The sequence below is a fragment of the Fukomys damarensis genome, unplaced genomic scaffold (genome assembly GCF_012274545.1).
Source record: "Fukomys damarensis isolate Sample0158 unplaced genomic scaffold, DMR_v1.0_HiC HiC_scaffold_13, whole genome shotgun sequence".
Lineage (NCBI taxonomy): Eukaryota > Metazoa > Chordata > Mammalia > Rodentia > Bathyergidae > Fukomys > Fukomys damarensis.
In genome coordinates this window covers 35877897-35892225 of record NW_022900925.1, presented here as the reverse complement: position 1 = coordinate 35892225, position 14329 = coordinate 35877897, and the positions used below count along the sequence as shown (strand labels likewise).

Below are 14329 nucleotides of genomic sequence, written 5' to 3'. Positions count from 1 at the left end.
CGAGGGAATGGGCCTCCCCGAGGCGTCCCTGTCCTCACTCCGTGCTCCCTCGCTCGCTTCTTCCCTCTTCCCCGCGGCCTGAACCCAGACCCTTCGCACTGAGCTACACCTGCGGCCCTTTTTAAATTTTAACTTGGAGTCAGGGCTTCCTGCTTCACAAACCCGGCCAGGCTGGGCTTGAATTGGTCAGAGTGCGGGGATCATAGGCCTGCACTGCCACGGCTGGGTTACTTTTTGTTTGTTTTATGTTGTTTTTGACACGATCTGTGTAGCCCACGATGACCTTGAACTTGAAGTGATCTTCCTGCCTCAGCCTCTCCAGTGCTGGATTACAGGCGTGCACCACCAGGCCTGGCTAAACTAAGGTTTTGTGTCAAATCAATCCTTTTTATGTAGATCATCACCACACCTGACAAATATGGCTGCGATTCAGCAAGAAAAAGCTCACTGAAAGCATGACATTATTTTACGTGGCGTGAAGGACATTTACTCGGCCTCCAGTTACCTAGGACTCTGACCCCCTCCGTGCAAGATGAGCCCCCAGAGTTTGCCGTGCGCCCTGGCCAATTCACTGACCGGCTTCTGTATTTTCTGTGTCTTTTCAGGACCGCGGTGGTACAGGAAGGGATGGCTGGATAGTGGACTACTTCCACATTTTTGGGCAGGGACAGCGATACCTCAACAGGAGAAACTGGGCAGGTGCAGGTAAGTGCTACCTCACTGTGCAGATGTGGTACCCCGAAAAGAGGGTTGCACCCCACAGTCCAGAGAAGCCTCGGGAGGCCAGGTCTGGGGAAGATGTGCAGGGGTCACATCCTCCTGTCTCTTCTCAGACGGGCACGACTGGAGCCATGGTGCTCTGGATAATGCATCCCTGAGCAGCTGCTGTCTGTCACGTAGCTTTTCCCCTCACGGGACCGGCCAAGCTGTGTTGCACAAGAGGGATTTGCTGAGAAGAAGGGATGAGCTGGGGATGGAACCCTGTGTGTCCACCCTAACACACGTTCCAAGCCAGGCGTGGTGACGCAAGCCTGTTATCCCAGCGTGTGGGAGGCTGAGGCAGGAGGATTGAAGCCAGCTTGCGGCCAGCCTGGGCTGCATAATGAGACCTTGTCTCAAGAAACAAAACAAAACAGCCTGTTTCCCCAAAACTACTCCTTGAGCAGGCTGCATCTTGCTCATATTCCTGGCCCAATTTAACCAGAGTGGGAATGCCAGGTGGAGAGCATTTTGGCAGCGTGCTGACCTCCCACCCCAACACGACTGCTCTTTGTGACCACGTGCTGGTCACATGGCCCGGTGCCTGCTTGGACCCAGTCGACCAGTCCCGGGTGCTGCTGGAACTCGGCATGGTGTGGGGTTTGATTTGTGGGGCGCCTCTTGACTCCAGAACCTCACCAGCCCTGGGGTTTTCTGTCAAGAGGACCAGGCCCTTGGAGGAGAGCGGTTTGCTTTTGAGACAATGTCTCACTTATGTAGCTCAGGCTGACGTCAAACTCGTGGTGATCCTCCTGCCTCAGCCTCCCAAGTGCTGAAATGACAGGTGTGCGCCACTACACCCCACATGAGAGTTGAGTTTGGGTTTGGGTATGGGGAGCTCAGTGGCAAGCGCAGTTTGGCACCTGTGGCAGCCTGAGGGAGTAGGGACAGTAGGAGGAGGGTGCTGCCCGAGGGCTTGGGGCTCAGCCTCCCTCCTTGTTCCCAGGGCACTCCCTCCAGCAGGTCACAGGCCATGACTACTACAATGCACATCCGAAGCTGGCTCCTGGGATCAACGGCCGGTTTGGCTACCGCAGGAACACCCCGGCCCTCCGCCAGCGCCCCTCAGTGTTCGGAGAAGTCACGCCGTTCCCTCTCTACTGACGGCCCCACTGCACTTCACCGCCCTTCACCTGAATTTCTCGGACAGAGGCTTAGAGGAACTCTCAATATTATTTTATATTTAAAAAGTTCTGTCTGTGTCTCTTTGTGTGCTGTAGTTTTTGTTGTTTTGCTGTTGTGTTTTGGGAGAGGGGGGTAGAGATAGGATCTCACTATGTATTCCAGTCTGGCTTGGAACTCTCAGCGATCCTCCTGCCTCAGCCTCGAGTGCTGGGATTATAGGCGTGTGCCACCACGCCCGGCAATAGTGAGTTTTAAAAGGTTTTATACAATTAGGTGCAATGTTCATCTTTCGGGGACTATTACAAGCTCTGAGTTATTTCATTAACACTCATTGTGACAAGCCAGAGGCATTCCTGCGTTATTTCTCATGATGTAAGTCCCATCTTTTGTTTTTTTTTTTTTTTTTTTTTTTGGTACCAGGGATCGAACTCAGGACCTTGTGCTTTTGAGACAGGCACCAGAACCACTGAGCTAAATCCCTGGCCCTTTCTGTATTTTTTCCTAAAGCAACGTGTGGTTCTTTCTCATGCTCTGGTGGCAGTCTTAGAAGTAGAACTTTGACAAGCATCTTTAATCAGTGGGAGGACCCTGAGAAATATTACTATAGCGATACAAAGAATGGAGGGGATCGGCAGGGAAGCACCCAAACTGCTCTATCAGAACTGTAGCCGGGTGTGGTGGTGCAGGCCTGTAATCCCAGCACTCGGGAGGCTAAGGCAGGAGGATCGCTGAGAGTTCAAAACCATCCTGGGCTACATAGTGAGTTCCAGGTCAGTCTCACCTACATAGTGAGACCCTGTCTCAAAAAAACAAAAAACAAACTGTAGACATGATCACACCGATACTGCCACACGTCTGCCAAAACATGTAGAAACACACCCGTCGTGTTAGCATGTGTGCCTCTGCCCGAGGATCTGTGGCTGTGCCTGTGGCTGTGGTCACTGTCCCTGCATGTGGGGTGACAGACAGCAGCTAGAGAAGCTCCGTTGGCTAAGGGCATAGATGCCGGTAGGTGAGGTTTAGGGCCAGCCCTGGAGCTGACACTGGCGTCAGCAGGTTTGTTTCGAAATCTGGATTCACCCTTGATTCACAGGGAGGCAGTAGGCAAACAGGATCAATGCCGGGGCTGTTAGCCCCAGGATTCCAACCCAGAGAGAACCCACAGCGCTCCCTGCTGCTGCTGGCGGCTTCCACTCAGCGCGTGCCCTGGATGTCATTTGTAAAGTGCCCCCACCCAGTTTCTGAGTGGCTAGGACGAGAGCCAGGCCGATGATGCCTCCCACAAGAGAAGGTGAGGCCTGAGAACACAAAGCCGGCCAGGGCTCCAGAGTGGGTGGAGTGCATGGGATGAGTCCCCATAAATGGACAGGGAAGAGGAGGCCAGCAGGGTGTGGGGGTATAGCTCAGGGGTAGAGCATTTGACTGCAGATCAAGAGGTCCCTGGTTCAAATCCGGGTGCCCCCTTTCCCTTCCACGTTTTTATCTCCACAAATGGGAGCAAGGATAAATACTGCCAACCACAGTGCCATTAAAGAAGACAAAAGACAAACACCCTATTCTTTTCTTTTGTACTGGGGATCGAACTCAGGACCTTTGTGCTTCCGAGGTAGGTGGCAGCACCACTGAGCTAAATCCCCAGCCTCTTGGATAATTCTTATCCTAAAACAAATGTTCCCCATTCCAAGGGAGGCAATAAAAGCCTCCACAAGAACCCCTCCTCGGCTTTAATTAACACAAACCCCTCAAGTAATTTTGAATTTAAACTTCTTTGGTACCAGGGATCCAGGTGTGGTGATGCACATGTGTAATCCTAACTCTCTGAGAGGCTGAGGCAGGAGGGCTGCAAGTTCAAGCCTACCCTGTTCAATTAGTGTCTTAGTGAAACCCTGTCTCAAAAGAAAAAGAAAAAAAAAAGTACTATGGATGTATCTCACTGTGAAGGGCCTAAATTCAATCCCAGGAGCAGGAAAAAAACTACAGGCAAAAGCTATAAAAACAGGGCTTGGGATTTGGCTCAGTGGTTCTGCTGCCTGCCTCAAAAATGAAAGGACCCAAGTTCAATCCCCAGTACTAAGAAAAAAAAAAAAAGCTATAATCACAATTTGGCTATGTGATGTATGTCAGAGTAAAGGTAGATGTTCTTTCAATGGGTACTTTATTTTTTTTTTTAAGGCAGATTCTTGTTTTGTAGTTTAGACACTCTGAAAATTCACTGTATATAGCCCAGGCTGGCCACCAACTGAGGTGATCCTCCTGCCTCAGCCTCCTGAGTGCTGGGATGACAGGTGTGCACCACCACCCCCGGCTCAGGTTCAATGCGTTCTTTTAAAAGTTAAAAAAAAAAAAAAAGAAAAGAAAGAAAGAAAAAAATGAAAGCTTAGCATATGTAGAGCTAGTGCAAACTCAGATGAACCAGGGTCCCTTCTGTCAGGGCTGGCGTGTGCTGGGTGCCAACAAAGTCACACCTGACTGGCAGAGGGAGGGGAGAGAAATTGCTGGTTTCTCTAGTTCAGGCAGTTTTGTTTTTTTTTTTTTTGTACCAGAAATTGAACTCAGGACCATGTGCTTACCAGGCAGGTGTAGTACCACGGAGCTCAATCCCAAGCCCAGCTCCAGATGGTATTTCTTTTCAAAACATACCTTTTTTTTCTCGCTATTTCAAACCAAAGCCTTCCTAAAATGTGTAGGGCTACTTCTATCTAAACTGAAGCATACTATAAACCTGCAGCTTGGGGTGCTGGGGAACTCACCATTGTTTAGGGTTTTTCCTTTCAAAAGTTTATTTAGTATCAAGCAAGGAGACTTTGCTTAACGCACCGAACATTTCAAGGCTTGAGTACAAAAGAATACCACATTATTTGCACTTGTCATTGGCTTCCCTTTTTACACGTTGGCAAGAGAAAAAAAACTAGCATAAGGCTGAAAGACAAAAATAACTAAATTCTATGGAAACCTTTACTATGAAAGAGGCTTATGTTAAAAGAATGGGTTAACATATTTAGTAAACCTATGTTTTTGTTTAACACTAGTTAATCAAAGTTACTTTTTTCCTTTTGATGAACTATTTTTTCTTTCTTTCCTTTTTTTTGGTACCAGGGATCAAACTCAGGTCCTTGCGCTTGTGAGGCAGGTGGCAGAACCACTGAGCTAAATCCCTGACCCTGATGACCTATTTTTTCATATACAGACTGGAAATAACAAAATTTTACATGCTTTTTTTTTTCCTGATCAGATTGATGTTTCAAGAGTAAAGTTCCATCCCTTCAGATGTTAAACATCTTGATTTATTTAAAAAGGGACTGTTCATAGAAAAAATTACTTTGAGCAGTTGCCTCTCAGAGCTACTTGGCTCTGGGAGTGCCATCTGGCCAGACTAATAAAGGTCTGTTTATCATCTAAAAATAAAAATTACTTTTTTTTTTTTTTTTGAGACAGGGTCTCACTACATAGTTGAGACTGACCTGGAACTCACTATGTAGCCCAGGCTGGTCTCAAACTCACAGTGATCCTCCTGCCTCAGCCTCCCGAGTGCTGGGATGACAGGCGTGCGCCACCACGCCCGGCAAAAAAAATTACTTTGAACAGGGTACGGGACGTGGAGATTGGCCGTCTCACAGCAGCAGAGAGGACGATCAGTGTCTGCCCGATGGCCGGGCCCTGTAGACGCCCCTCGCTGTCCTCACTAAGGGACTTGCGTCCGGAGCTGGTCCAGTCCTTGAGTCCACAGGAATCGTGGGCTCCTCACTGAGCCGCTGCCCATTCGCAGTCCTTAGCTCCACTCTGGGCCGGCCTGCTGCAGCCGCGGTCACTGCAGCCACATCCTCCACAGGCCTCCTGTGCTGGGGGCGGGTGGGGTCCGTGCCCAGCAGGGCCTCTTCTTGCTCGGGTTTGAGAAGGCCTCTTCCCCGGCTCACTGGCCCTCGGGTAGAAAGGAGCCCCTGGTTGTCAGTGTCCCTCTGGAACCCCAACTCCACTGGCCGGGCTGTAACTGCTCCCCTTCCCCTGGTTATCACTGCTGGGGCTGGCACACCTCTGGACGCAGCTGGGTTTCCCTCGAACTACTGGAGCATCTGCATCTTCTGATCCACATTCAAATGTGTTGATTCCTGTGACGGCCTGCTGTCCCTGCTCCCCTGCTGGCGGCACCTTCCCGAGCTCCCGGCTCCTGCCTTGTGTGCAGCTCCCCGAACTTTGAGGGCCCTCCTTTTTTAGACAAGGTCTAGCTAAGTTGTTCAGGCTGGGCTCAAATTTTCGATCCTCCTGCCTCAGCCTCTCAGAGCACTGGGATGACAGACGTGCTTGCCAACATGCCCAGCTTGGCCTCTGTATTTTCTGTAGTGAACAGGAGCAGCAGAGCCAGGCTAAGGTTGAAATAGATCAGTGCAGAATAGGGAGTTTATAAACAGAGGCATACTCAGGTTTCCTTTGGATTTTCAACAAGTCATCAAAACAAATGGGGACAAAAAATTCTTCTCTTAAAAAAGTGCGCTAACAAGGCTGGGCATGGTGGACCAAGCTTGTAATCCCAGGCTGAGGCAGGAGGATCGCTGCGAGTTCTAGACCAGCCTGGGCTACATAATGAGTTCCAGGTCAGTCTCAACTACATAGTGAGACCCTGTCTCTAAAGACAAAACAAAACAAAACAAAAAAAAGAAATGTAGGGGTGGCCCAGGGGTGTAGCTCAGTGACGATGCCCTGCCTGGCAAGAGTAAGGTCCTGAGTTCGATTCCCAGTACAAAAAAAAAAAAAAAAAAAAAAAAAAAAGGAAACGGGGAGACGGGAGCCTCTGAAAGCTGGGCCCAGGGAAGTTGGGGGTATTTGCTCCAAGGCTTCTATTTATCTCTGTCCAATGGGCCTGGGGCAGGTCTGCTGGCGGGGAATCAAGGCGGGGTGGGGAGCAGCGGAAAGCCATCTCGAAAAGGGCGTGCACTGCACAAGGAGGCCGAGGCAGTCCACAAGCGGGTTTCGCTTCTCGACGCCGTGGAAACGCACGCTGCAACCGGACATTTTCAGACCTCGGGAGAGGTGGTGACTCGGGGAGTCCGAAAGGGGACCACGGCGACCAAAACAGTTGTCTCAGGTGTCTCTAAAATGCTACGGGACGCCTCCGCCACGTGACGCGCAGGTTCTGGTTCTGACGTCACAGGGGCGCGACCCAAGTCGCACTCTGATGACGCTGCTCTCGGAAGTGCGGTCTAGGCCGGGCCCAGAAAGTCTTCCCCGCTGCCTCCCGACACCCGATCCTGCGAGAGCGGGCCCGGACGCCGTCGCTGCGTTTCCCGGTCTCTCCTGAGCCTGCCGAGGACACCTTGCCACCACCATGGGGGGCGGGGACCTGGTAAGTGGGGGTTAGGGTTAGTCCTAGGCAGGGAGAGACCGAGTGGCGCTGGGGTGGGGACCTCTGGAGGGGGTGGGACGAGTAACCATGGTAACAAACCCTGGCGTTCAGCCCCCTGGAGAGAGGACTGGTCTTTAGGACCACAGGGATGGGGCTGGCACTTGGCTGGGGAAACGTCTTTTGTTGTTGTTGTTTTTTGTTTTTGGCTTTGGTTTTGGTTTTTTGAGACAGGGTCTTACTGTGTAGTTGAGACTGACCTGGAGCTCAGTATGTAGCCCAGGCTGGTCTCCAACTCCCATCGATCCTCCTGCCTCAGCCTCCCGAGTGCTGGGATTACAGATGTGCTGTAATCCAGTTGTTGTCGCTTGCTTTTTTGTTTTTATTGGTTTTTTGAGGCAGGGTCTCACTATGTAGTTGAGACTGACCTGGAACTCACTATGTATCCCAGGCTGGTGTGGAACTCCCAGCGATTCTCGTGCCTCAGCCTCCCGAGTGCTGGGATTACAGATGTGCTGTAATCCAGTTGTTGTCGCTTGCTTTTTTGTTTTTATTGGTTTTTTGAGGCAGGGTCTCACTATGTAGTTGAGACTGACCTGGAACTCACTATGTATCCCAGGCTGGTGTGGAACTCCCAGCGATTCTCGTGCCTCAGCCTCCCGAGTGCTGGGATTACAGGCGTGCGCCACCACGCCCAGCTTGTTGTTGTTTGAAACAGGGTCTCACTATGTAATTCAAGCTAACCTGGAACTCATGGCGACCCTCCTACCTCAGCCTCCAGAGTACTGGGATTACAGGCGTGTGCCACCACCTTGGCTGAGGCTGGCACTTGGGAAAGCATGGGAGGGTCCCACTGACGGTGGCTCTTGCAGTTTGTGTGCTGGTTGGGGGATGTTGAGAACATGGCATGCGACTTTTTTCTTTTCTTCATAACAGGGATCAAACTCAGGAGTTTGCACTTGCGAGGCAGGCAGCGGCACTAGTGACCTAAATCCCTGGCCCTGAGTTTTTTCTCAGGACCTTGTGCTTGCGAAGCAGGCGGTGGCACCACTGAGCTAAATCCCTGGCCCAAGTTTTTTCACTTTAAAATTTAATTCTTATTAATTTCAGTGCCGGGGATGGGAACCCAGGGCCTTGTAATCACTGAGCTACACCCCTAGCCAGGTTTTGTTCCCTGGATCTTATCTCAGAACACGTTTCCTGTCCTTAGCTAGTTCAGAGTCCTGGGCCAGACTGGAACACGGGTGCTTGGGCCCAGTTCTTCCTGCTCCTGAGCTGTGCCTTCGGTCCACCTGCCTGACTCGCACTCGTGCTGTATCAGTGCTGCCTCCTGATCTGAGCTGTGGTGACAGCGCTTCCTTCTGTAGTCGCGACGCTTGCTTAAGTGGTGTCGTCTCATCAGTGCTGCTGCTCATTCGTGAGTGGCCAAGGCTTCGGATTAGGCGAAGGTGCCGTGCAAGCCTGGGACACTGCTCGCCTCCACGAGGTGGAGAGGGTGGAGCCAGCAACTGGGTCAGCCCGGACATCTGCTCAGGAGTTGGGTTAGGGTTTGTCAGGTGGCCAACTGGCTTCCAGAATGCAGTGTAGTGCATTATCCAGGTAACTGTGTTTAGCATTGTTTCTTCACCCCAGAGCTACGCTACTGATAGTTTAGCTCTAATAAGAAATCGGCTAGAGGATGGGGGATTTGGCTCAGTGGTTCCACCTCCTGCCTTGCAAGCTCAAGGACCTGAGTTTGATTCCTGGTACCAAAAGAAAGAAAGAAATCAGGGACCGAGGATTTAGCTCAGTGGTGCTGCCGCCTGCCTCGCAAGCGCAAAGAGCCAAGTTTGATCCCTGGTACAAAAAAAAAAAGAAATCGGCTAGATTGTTGTGATGTTTAGTGTGTCGCTGGACTCAGTAACACCCTCGTTCCCCAGTTATGACAAAGAAGAGCGTCTTCAGACTTTGCCACCTGTTCCCTGTACCACCTGTGGTCAGAGCGGGGAAGGCAGCCGGTTTCCTGCCAGGCTGACTCCCAGTGCTTCTTTTCTTCCCTTTACCCTCGCAGATGTTCCCCGTCCCTGTCTCTCTGCTGCTCACTGCTTTGGCTCTGGCCTCCCCTCAGGACGGGGCGGGGCAGTGGGGACCGATTTCCAAGCCTAGGGAAGCACATTCAGTCACAGCCCCAGTGAGAGGAAGGGTCACGCCTCAAGCTGTTCTGCGTGCTAGAGGCGGAGTTTAAGCTGATGGGCAAGAGGTGCAAGGTGAGCCCACGAGAAGGAGGTTGGGGCTCATGTAGGGACTGGACTTTGGCTTACTGGTGCAGGACACGGGGGAGAGGCATGGCCATCTGTCACAAGGAGAGTGGGCAGGGTTGTGAAGGCCAAATAAGATAAAGTGCACAGGGTACCTGTCGGGGAAAGAGTATAATCAAGGAGGGCTCTCGTCTTGCTTTCCTTTCTCCTTCCTCAACTGCCTTTTCCCTTAGGTCCTTCTTTCCTTCCTTTTCTCAGTTCTTCTTTTTTCTTCCACCTTGGCCTACTGGTCCTGGTCCTGCCTTCTCTCAAACTGGCGGTGACCCTCCTGCCTCAGCCTCCCCAGTGTGTCACCATGCCGGCCCGTGTTTGTTTTACTCTTTTGGTGCTGGGGGCTCCCATGCACTAGGCAGGCGCTTGATGCCGAGCTCTCCCTCTCTGCCACTGGTCACACCGGGCGATGGCAGTGTGCGTGAGGTGGCCACGTCCCCACAGCTGAACTGCATGCCCCCCCCAGAACCTGAAGAAGAGCTGGCACCCGCAGACCCTCCGCAATGTGGAGAAGGTGTGGAAAGCCGAGCAGAGGCACGAGGCTGAGCGGAAGAAGATCGAGGAGCTGCAGCGGGAGCTGCGGGAGGAGCGGGCCCGCGAGGAGATGCAGCGCTATGCGGAGGATGTGGGCGCCGTCAAGTGAGTCAGACTGGCCTGGCTGCCAGTAGTGGCTTCGCGGGGGCCGGCTGTGCAGCTGGGGTGGGTTTGGGACCTCTGTAGAACCGGGGGTCACAGCTCCAGGTCCTTAGACCCCTGCGAACCCGGAGAGCTCTGCAGACACCGGGCTGAGGACGGCAGTCTCCACCCTGCCCCCGGGAGGGTGCCAGCTTCCACGGCCCCGCCTCCGTGAGTGCACTCCAGGCTCCTCTCTTTTATTTATCTTCGGGTTTTGTCTTTTTCTCAGACAGACTCTCTCTGTGAAGCCCAGGCTGGCTGCAGACCTGAGGCTGACCTGCGTCCACACTGTGTGTGCTGGGGTGACAGGTGTGCACACTGTGCCAGCCTTGCGGGCTGTGAGTCCCTCAGTGAGAGCTGTGACTGGGCCGGCCCCGGGGGTTTCCCCTGGGCAACCTCACGTGCAGCACAGGATGGGACCGTGGGCCGGACGGGTAGGAGCACCTACTCATGGGATATAAGGATGTTGGAGTAAATATGCTGAAAATAAGGAAGAGAAAATAGGAAGCGTCGAGCTGGGGCTGTAGCTTGGGGCAGAGCTCTTCCCTTGCCTGTGTGTGGCCCTGGGCTCCCCCATAAAAACCCAGGATGCCGTAAAACTGTGGCTGGACGGAATCTGAGTGGTCTGTGCTGTCCTTGCCTCATCTGTGCCCTCGTTTGTTTGTGGCTGAGGCCACCGGCTTGGGCGTGGCACACTGTCCCTGTTCAGGTGTGGGCATGAGAATTTGTAGCATTTATACTTGTGTGTGTGAAATTTAGTTTTAATTCATGCAGATGGCAGTAAAAAACTCAAGCAGCACAGAAAGGTTCTTTTAGGAAAATGGCCTGGGAAAAAGGCTGTTCTGATGTTTTAAGATCAATGGAATTAGCTGGGCATGGTGTAATCTCAGCACTTGGGAGGCTGAGGCAGGAGGATCATTGCAAGTTTGAGGCCAGCCTGGGTGGGCTACATAGTGAGTTCAAGGACATCCTGCACTACATAGGAAGACCCTGTTTCAAAAGTCCAAATAAACTGAATAGAGTTTCAGAATTGTTTAATTTATTTAGGGGGCTAATACATAAAATAGAACAAGATAATGAAATTTGGCAAGTATCACTGTTCCTCATTTAACAACCTACCTATTTAATGACTGTGGACGTATGAGCTCTTACTTTGTTGTACAGCTCTATACATCTTGATAGAGCATACTCCTGCATGTTAAGAGTTGTGCAAAAACAAGCAAAGCCATCAATTTGGAGCCCCCTTTGACCATTTCTTTGTTCTGAATCCTGTAATGAACATGCTGTGTACACTCATTTATCAACAAATTCATTTATTTATTTTGGTACTGGGGACCGAACTCAGGACCTTGTGCTTGCTGCAAGGCAGGCAGCGGCACCACTGAGCTAAATCCCCAGCCTCCTCTATCCCTTTTTTAATATTTAATTTTTGAGACAGAATTGCTACACCACTAAATACCCAGACGGACTCAAATGGGCTGTTCTCCTACCTCAGCCTCCCAGAGTTCTGAGATTACTGGCATGTAGCACCATACCCAGCTAATTGTAGAATTTGTATTCACCAAAGTGTGATGTGTTGCATGCCTAATGGGCCAGAAGTTTGGGCGTGTTGAAATTGAATCGAGAGTAGTGTAGATCAATAGCTTCAGTGTTGGGAATCAAACATTTGATCTGTTTGGTTTTTGTTCCTTCCATACTGAGGAATGAACCATGGGCCTTGGCACTGAGCTATATCCCTATTTCTACTTTCTAAAAATTTGTTAGCTGGGCGTGGTGGCGCACACCTGTAATCCCAGCACTTGGAGGTTGAGGCAGGAGGATCGCTGTGAGTTCGAGACCAGCCTGGGCTACATAGTGAGTTCCAGGGCAGTCTCAACTATGTAGTGAGACCCTGTCTCATGTGGGGGTCCAGCCGTCACAACACGAACATGCCTGAGTCGGGGAGTGAGGATTGAGAAAGGAAAGAACACTCAAGCCTGAGCGGAGACGAAGAGAAGTCTGATTTATTTCACAGAAACAGCTCCTTTTATAGGTTCACATCAACAGGAAGCACCAAGCAACTATTTGTATCTTTTATGCAAAGACCGGATTGTCTGACTCTTTGCAAAGAACATCAGATCTTCGGCTGTCTCCTTGAGTTTCTTCCGTTGCAGCAACAAGTTTAACAAGCAGAGTCCTAGAATGTTACAGATTGTATCAATGCCTTGAGCGTAGAGGTGAAGAAGTTTCCTTTTAAATGTCAAACTCCTAGAGGGCCACGGCCCGGCTCCCACATATCCCGCTTTTTATTATATTTAGAGCAGGGACTTTCCCAGCTCAGCAGAAAGACTGTGCCTGTCTTAGGCCGTTGCAGCAACAAGTTTAACAAGCAGAGTCCTAGAATGTTACAGATTGTATCAATGCCTTGAGCGTAGAGGTGAAGAAGTTTCCTTTTAAATGTCAAACTCCTAGAGGGCCACGGCCCGGCTCCCACATATCCCGCTTTTTATTATATTTAGAGCAGGGACTTTCCCAGCTCAGCAGAAAGACTGTGCCTGTCTTAGGTGAGAAATGTCCAGAGAAATATCTTACCCGTCATCAAGCCATGAGAATTCTGATACTCATGCTCTGTCTTAGGTTGGATATTTCTCTACACTTCTCTTACCCGTCTTTGACTACCAGCCTCTGCAGGGGTTAGATCATAGGTTGTGGAGGCTTGACATGTAGATTTCTCTACCTCTATCAACATCTGTAACCCTTGATCTTCATACTAGGACTCATTAATTGTTACAAACATCATCATGTAGAGAGGTTGTCTCAAAACCATCACAGAATGAAAGGAAGTCATCATTTTGAGAATATACAATTGGTCAATTTACAATTAAAACAGCTGTTGTTATATTCATTATCAGTTTCATAAGCAATCTCTATATTTCTTACCAATAACATATAAGGAGGATTAACACAAGACATTATCTTTTTCTTTTGTTCTTTGACTTGAGATAACACAGTATTTATGGTATTTCACATATTAAAAGTCTCTATGTTAAAAACATTGAAATTAAGGCTAGTAACTTTGACATCTGACCATAAACATATTTCTCCCGATACAGCAATAAGTTTCCAAATGTTTGAGAAAAACCTGAATTTGTCCACCAAAGTAAAATCCTGCAGACAAGTTCAAGTCCAAATGATTAGTCCAAAGTTTTTGAGATGTGTCATTGAATGGTCTTTCTTGAGGTATAGTAACATAACACCTCTTCCATAAAATAGTAGTACTGCCTATTTCTGTTTCTTCTCCACACAAAGGTAATGATTTTGGAGGTTACTGTCCCATGATATTGGATGTAGACTTGTGAGGATGATCCACATGATGAACCAATCTCTCTGGTAACCATCGAGCTCCGTCATGTTCCTGCGAGAAAACACAAACATATCCTCGGCCCCATATTAAAATGGGGTCAGGTCCATACCACTGACCAGTTAAGGGATCTCTCCATTTTACTAAGGTATATGGAGAACCTTGTGGATGCCAGAATCTTTCTGCTGCTGAATGGCCATGCTTATCAATTTGCAAAAAAAAATTTAGAATATAAATAGCATGATTTAAATAATTTCTGGGTGAGGAGGGATATATCTCCTCCTTTTTTATTTTTAGAAGTTGCACTTTTAATGTGCCATGAGCACGTTCAATTATTCCTTGTCCTTGAGGATTATAGGGAATACCTGTAATATGCACAATATGCATTTGTTGGCAGAATAGTTTGAAGGCCTTACTAACATATCCAGAACCATTATCTGTTTTTATTTTTTGAGGTACTCCTAAAATAGAGAAACAATATATACAGTGAGCAATAACATGTTTAGTAGCTTCTGTTTGAGCTGAAGCAAGAATAAGTCCTGGAAAAGTGTCAACAACAACATGTACATACCTTTGTTTTCCAAACTCCATTACATGAGTGACATCCATTTGCCATAGTTGATTAGGAAGCAAACCTCGAGGATTAACATCATAATGTGGAACAGAAGAAAATTGAGGGCAAGTGGAGCACCGTTTAACAATTTGTCGGGCAGCTTCTCGAGGAATCTGAAATTGATATCTAAGAGTACGACTACTTTGGTGATGGAGTTGATGAGATTGACAAGCTAAATCAATTTTAGAAAGGGC

General features: G+C 49.5%; 2 protein-coding genes, 1 long non-coding RNA gene and 1 other non-coding gene across 4 annotated transcripts in view; 3 read left to right on the top strand and 1 right to left on the bottom strand.

Moving 5' to 3' along the window:
- The window catches only part of CUNH17orf98 (chromosome unknown C17orf98 homolog), a 2461-nt gene extending 544 nt beyond the window's left edge, over positions 1-1917 (top strand). Inside the window, exons 2-3 of the mRNA XM_010620289.1 lie at positions 606-705; positions 1706-1917. Of these exons, the coding sequence (XP_010618591.1) occupies positions 606-705; positions 1706-1863 (258 nt within the window). The 3' untranslated portion in view covers positions 1864-1917. The remainder of the gene's footprint in view (positions 1-605; positions 706-1705) is intronic.
- Positions 1918-3276: 1359 nt separating this feature from the next.
- On the top strand, positions 3277-3348 carry Trnac-gca. Its single transcript has one exon. It is a non-coding gene; the product is annotated as a tRNA-Cys (tRNA).
- Positions 3349-7041: 3693 nt separating this feature from the next.
- The window catches only part of Cwc25 (CWC25 spliceosome associated protein homolog), a 19209-nt gene continuing 11921 nt past the window's right edge, over positions 7042-14329 (top strand). The window contains exons 1-2 of the mRNA XM_010620069.3: positions 7042-7222; positions 9974-10146. Coding sequence (XP_010618371.1) covers positions 7205-7222; positions 9974-10146 — 191 coding nt within the window. The 5' untranslated portion in view covers positions 7042-7204. The remainder of the gene's footprint in view (positions 7223-9973; positions 10147-14329) is intronic.
- LOC117285888 overlaps positions 13453-14329 on the bottom strand; it is a 3054-nt gene continuing 2177 nt past the window's right edge. Inside the window, exon 2 of the long non-coding RNA XR_004517020.1 lies at positions 13453-13576. This is a non-coding gene — a long non-coding RNA (uncharacterized LOC117285888). The remainder of the gene's footprint in view (positions 13577-14329) is intronic.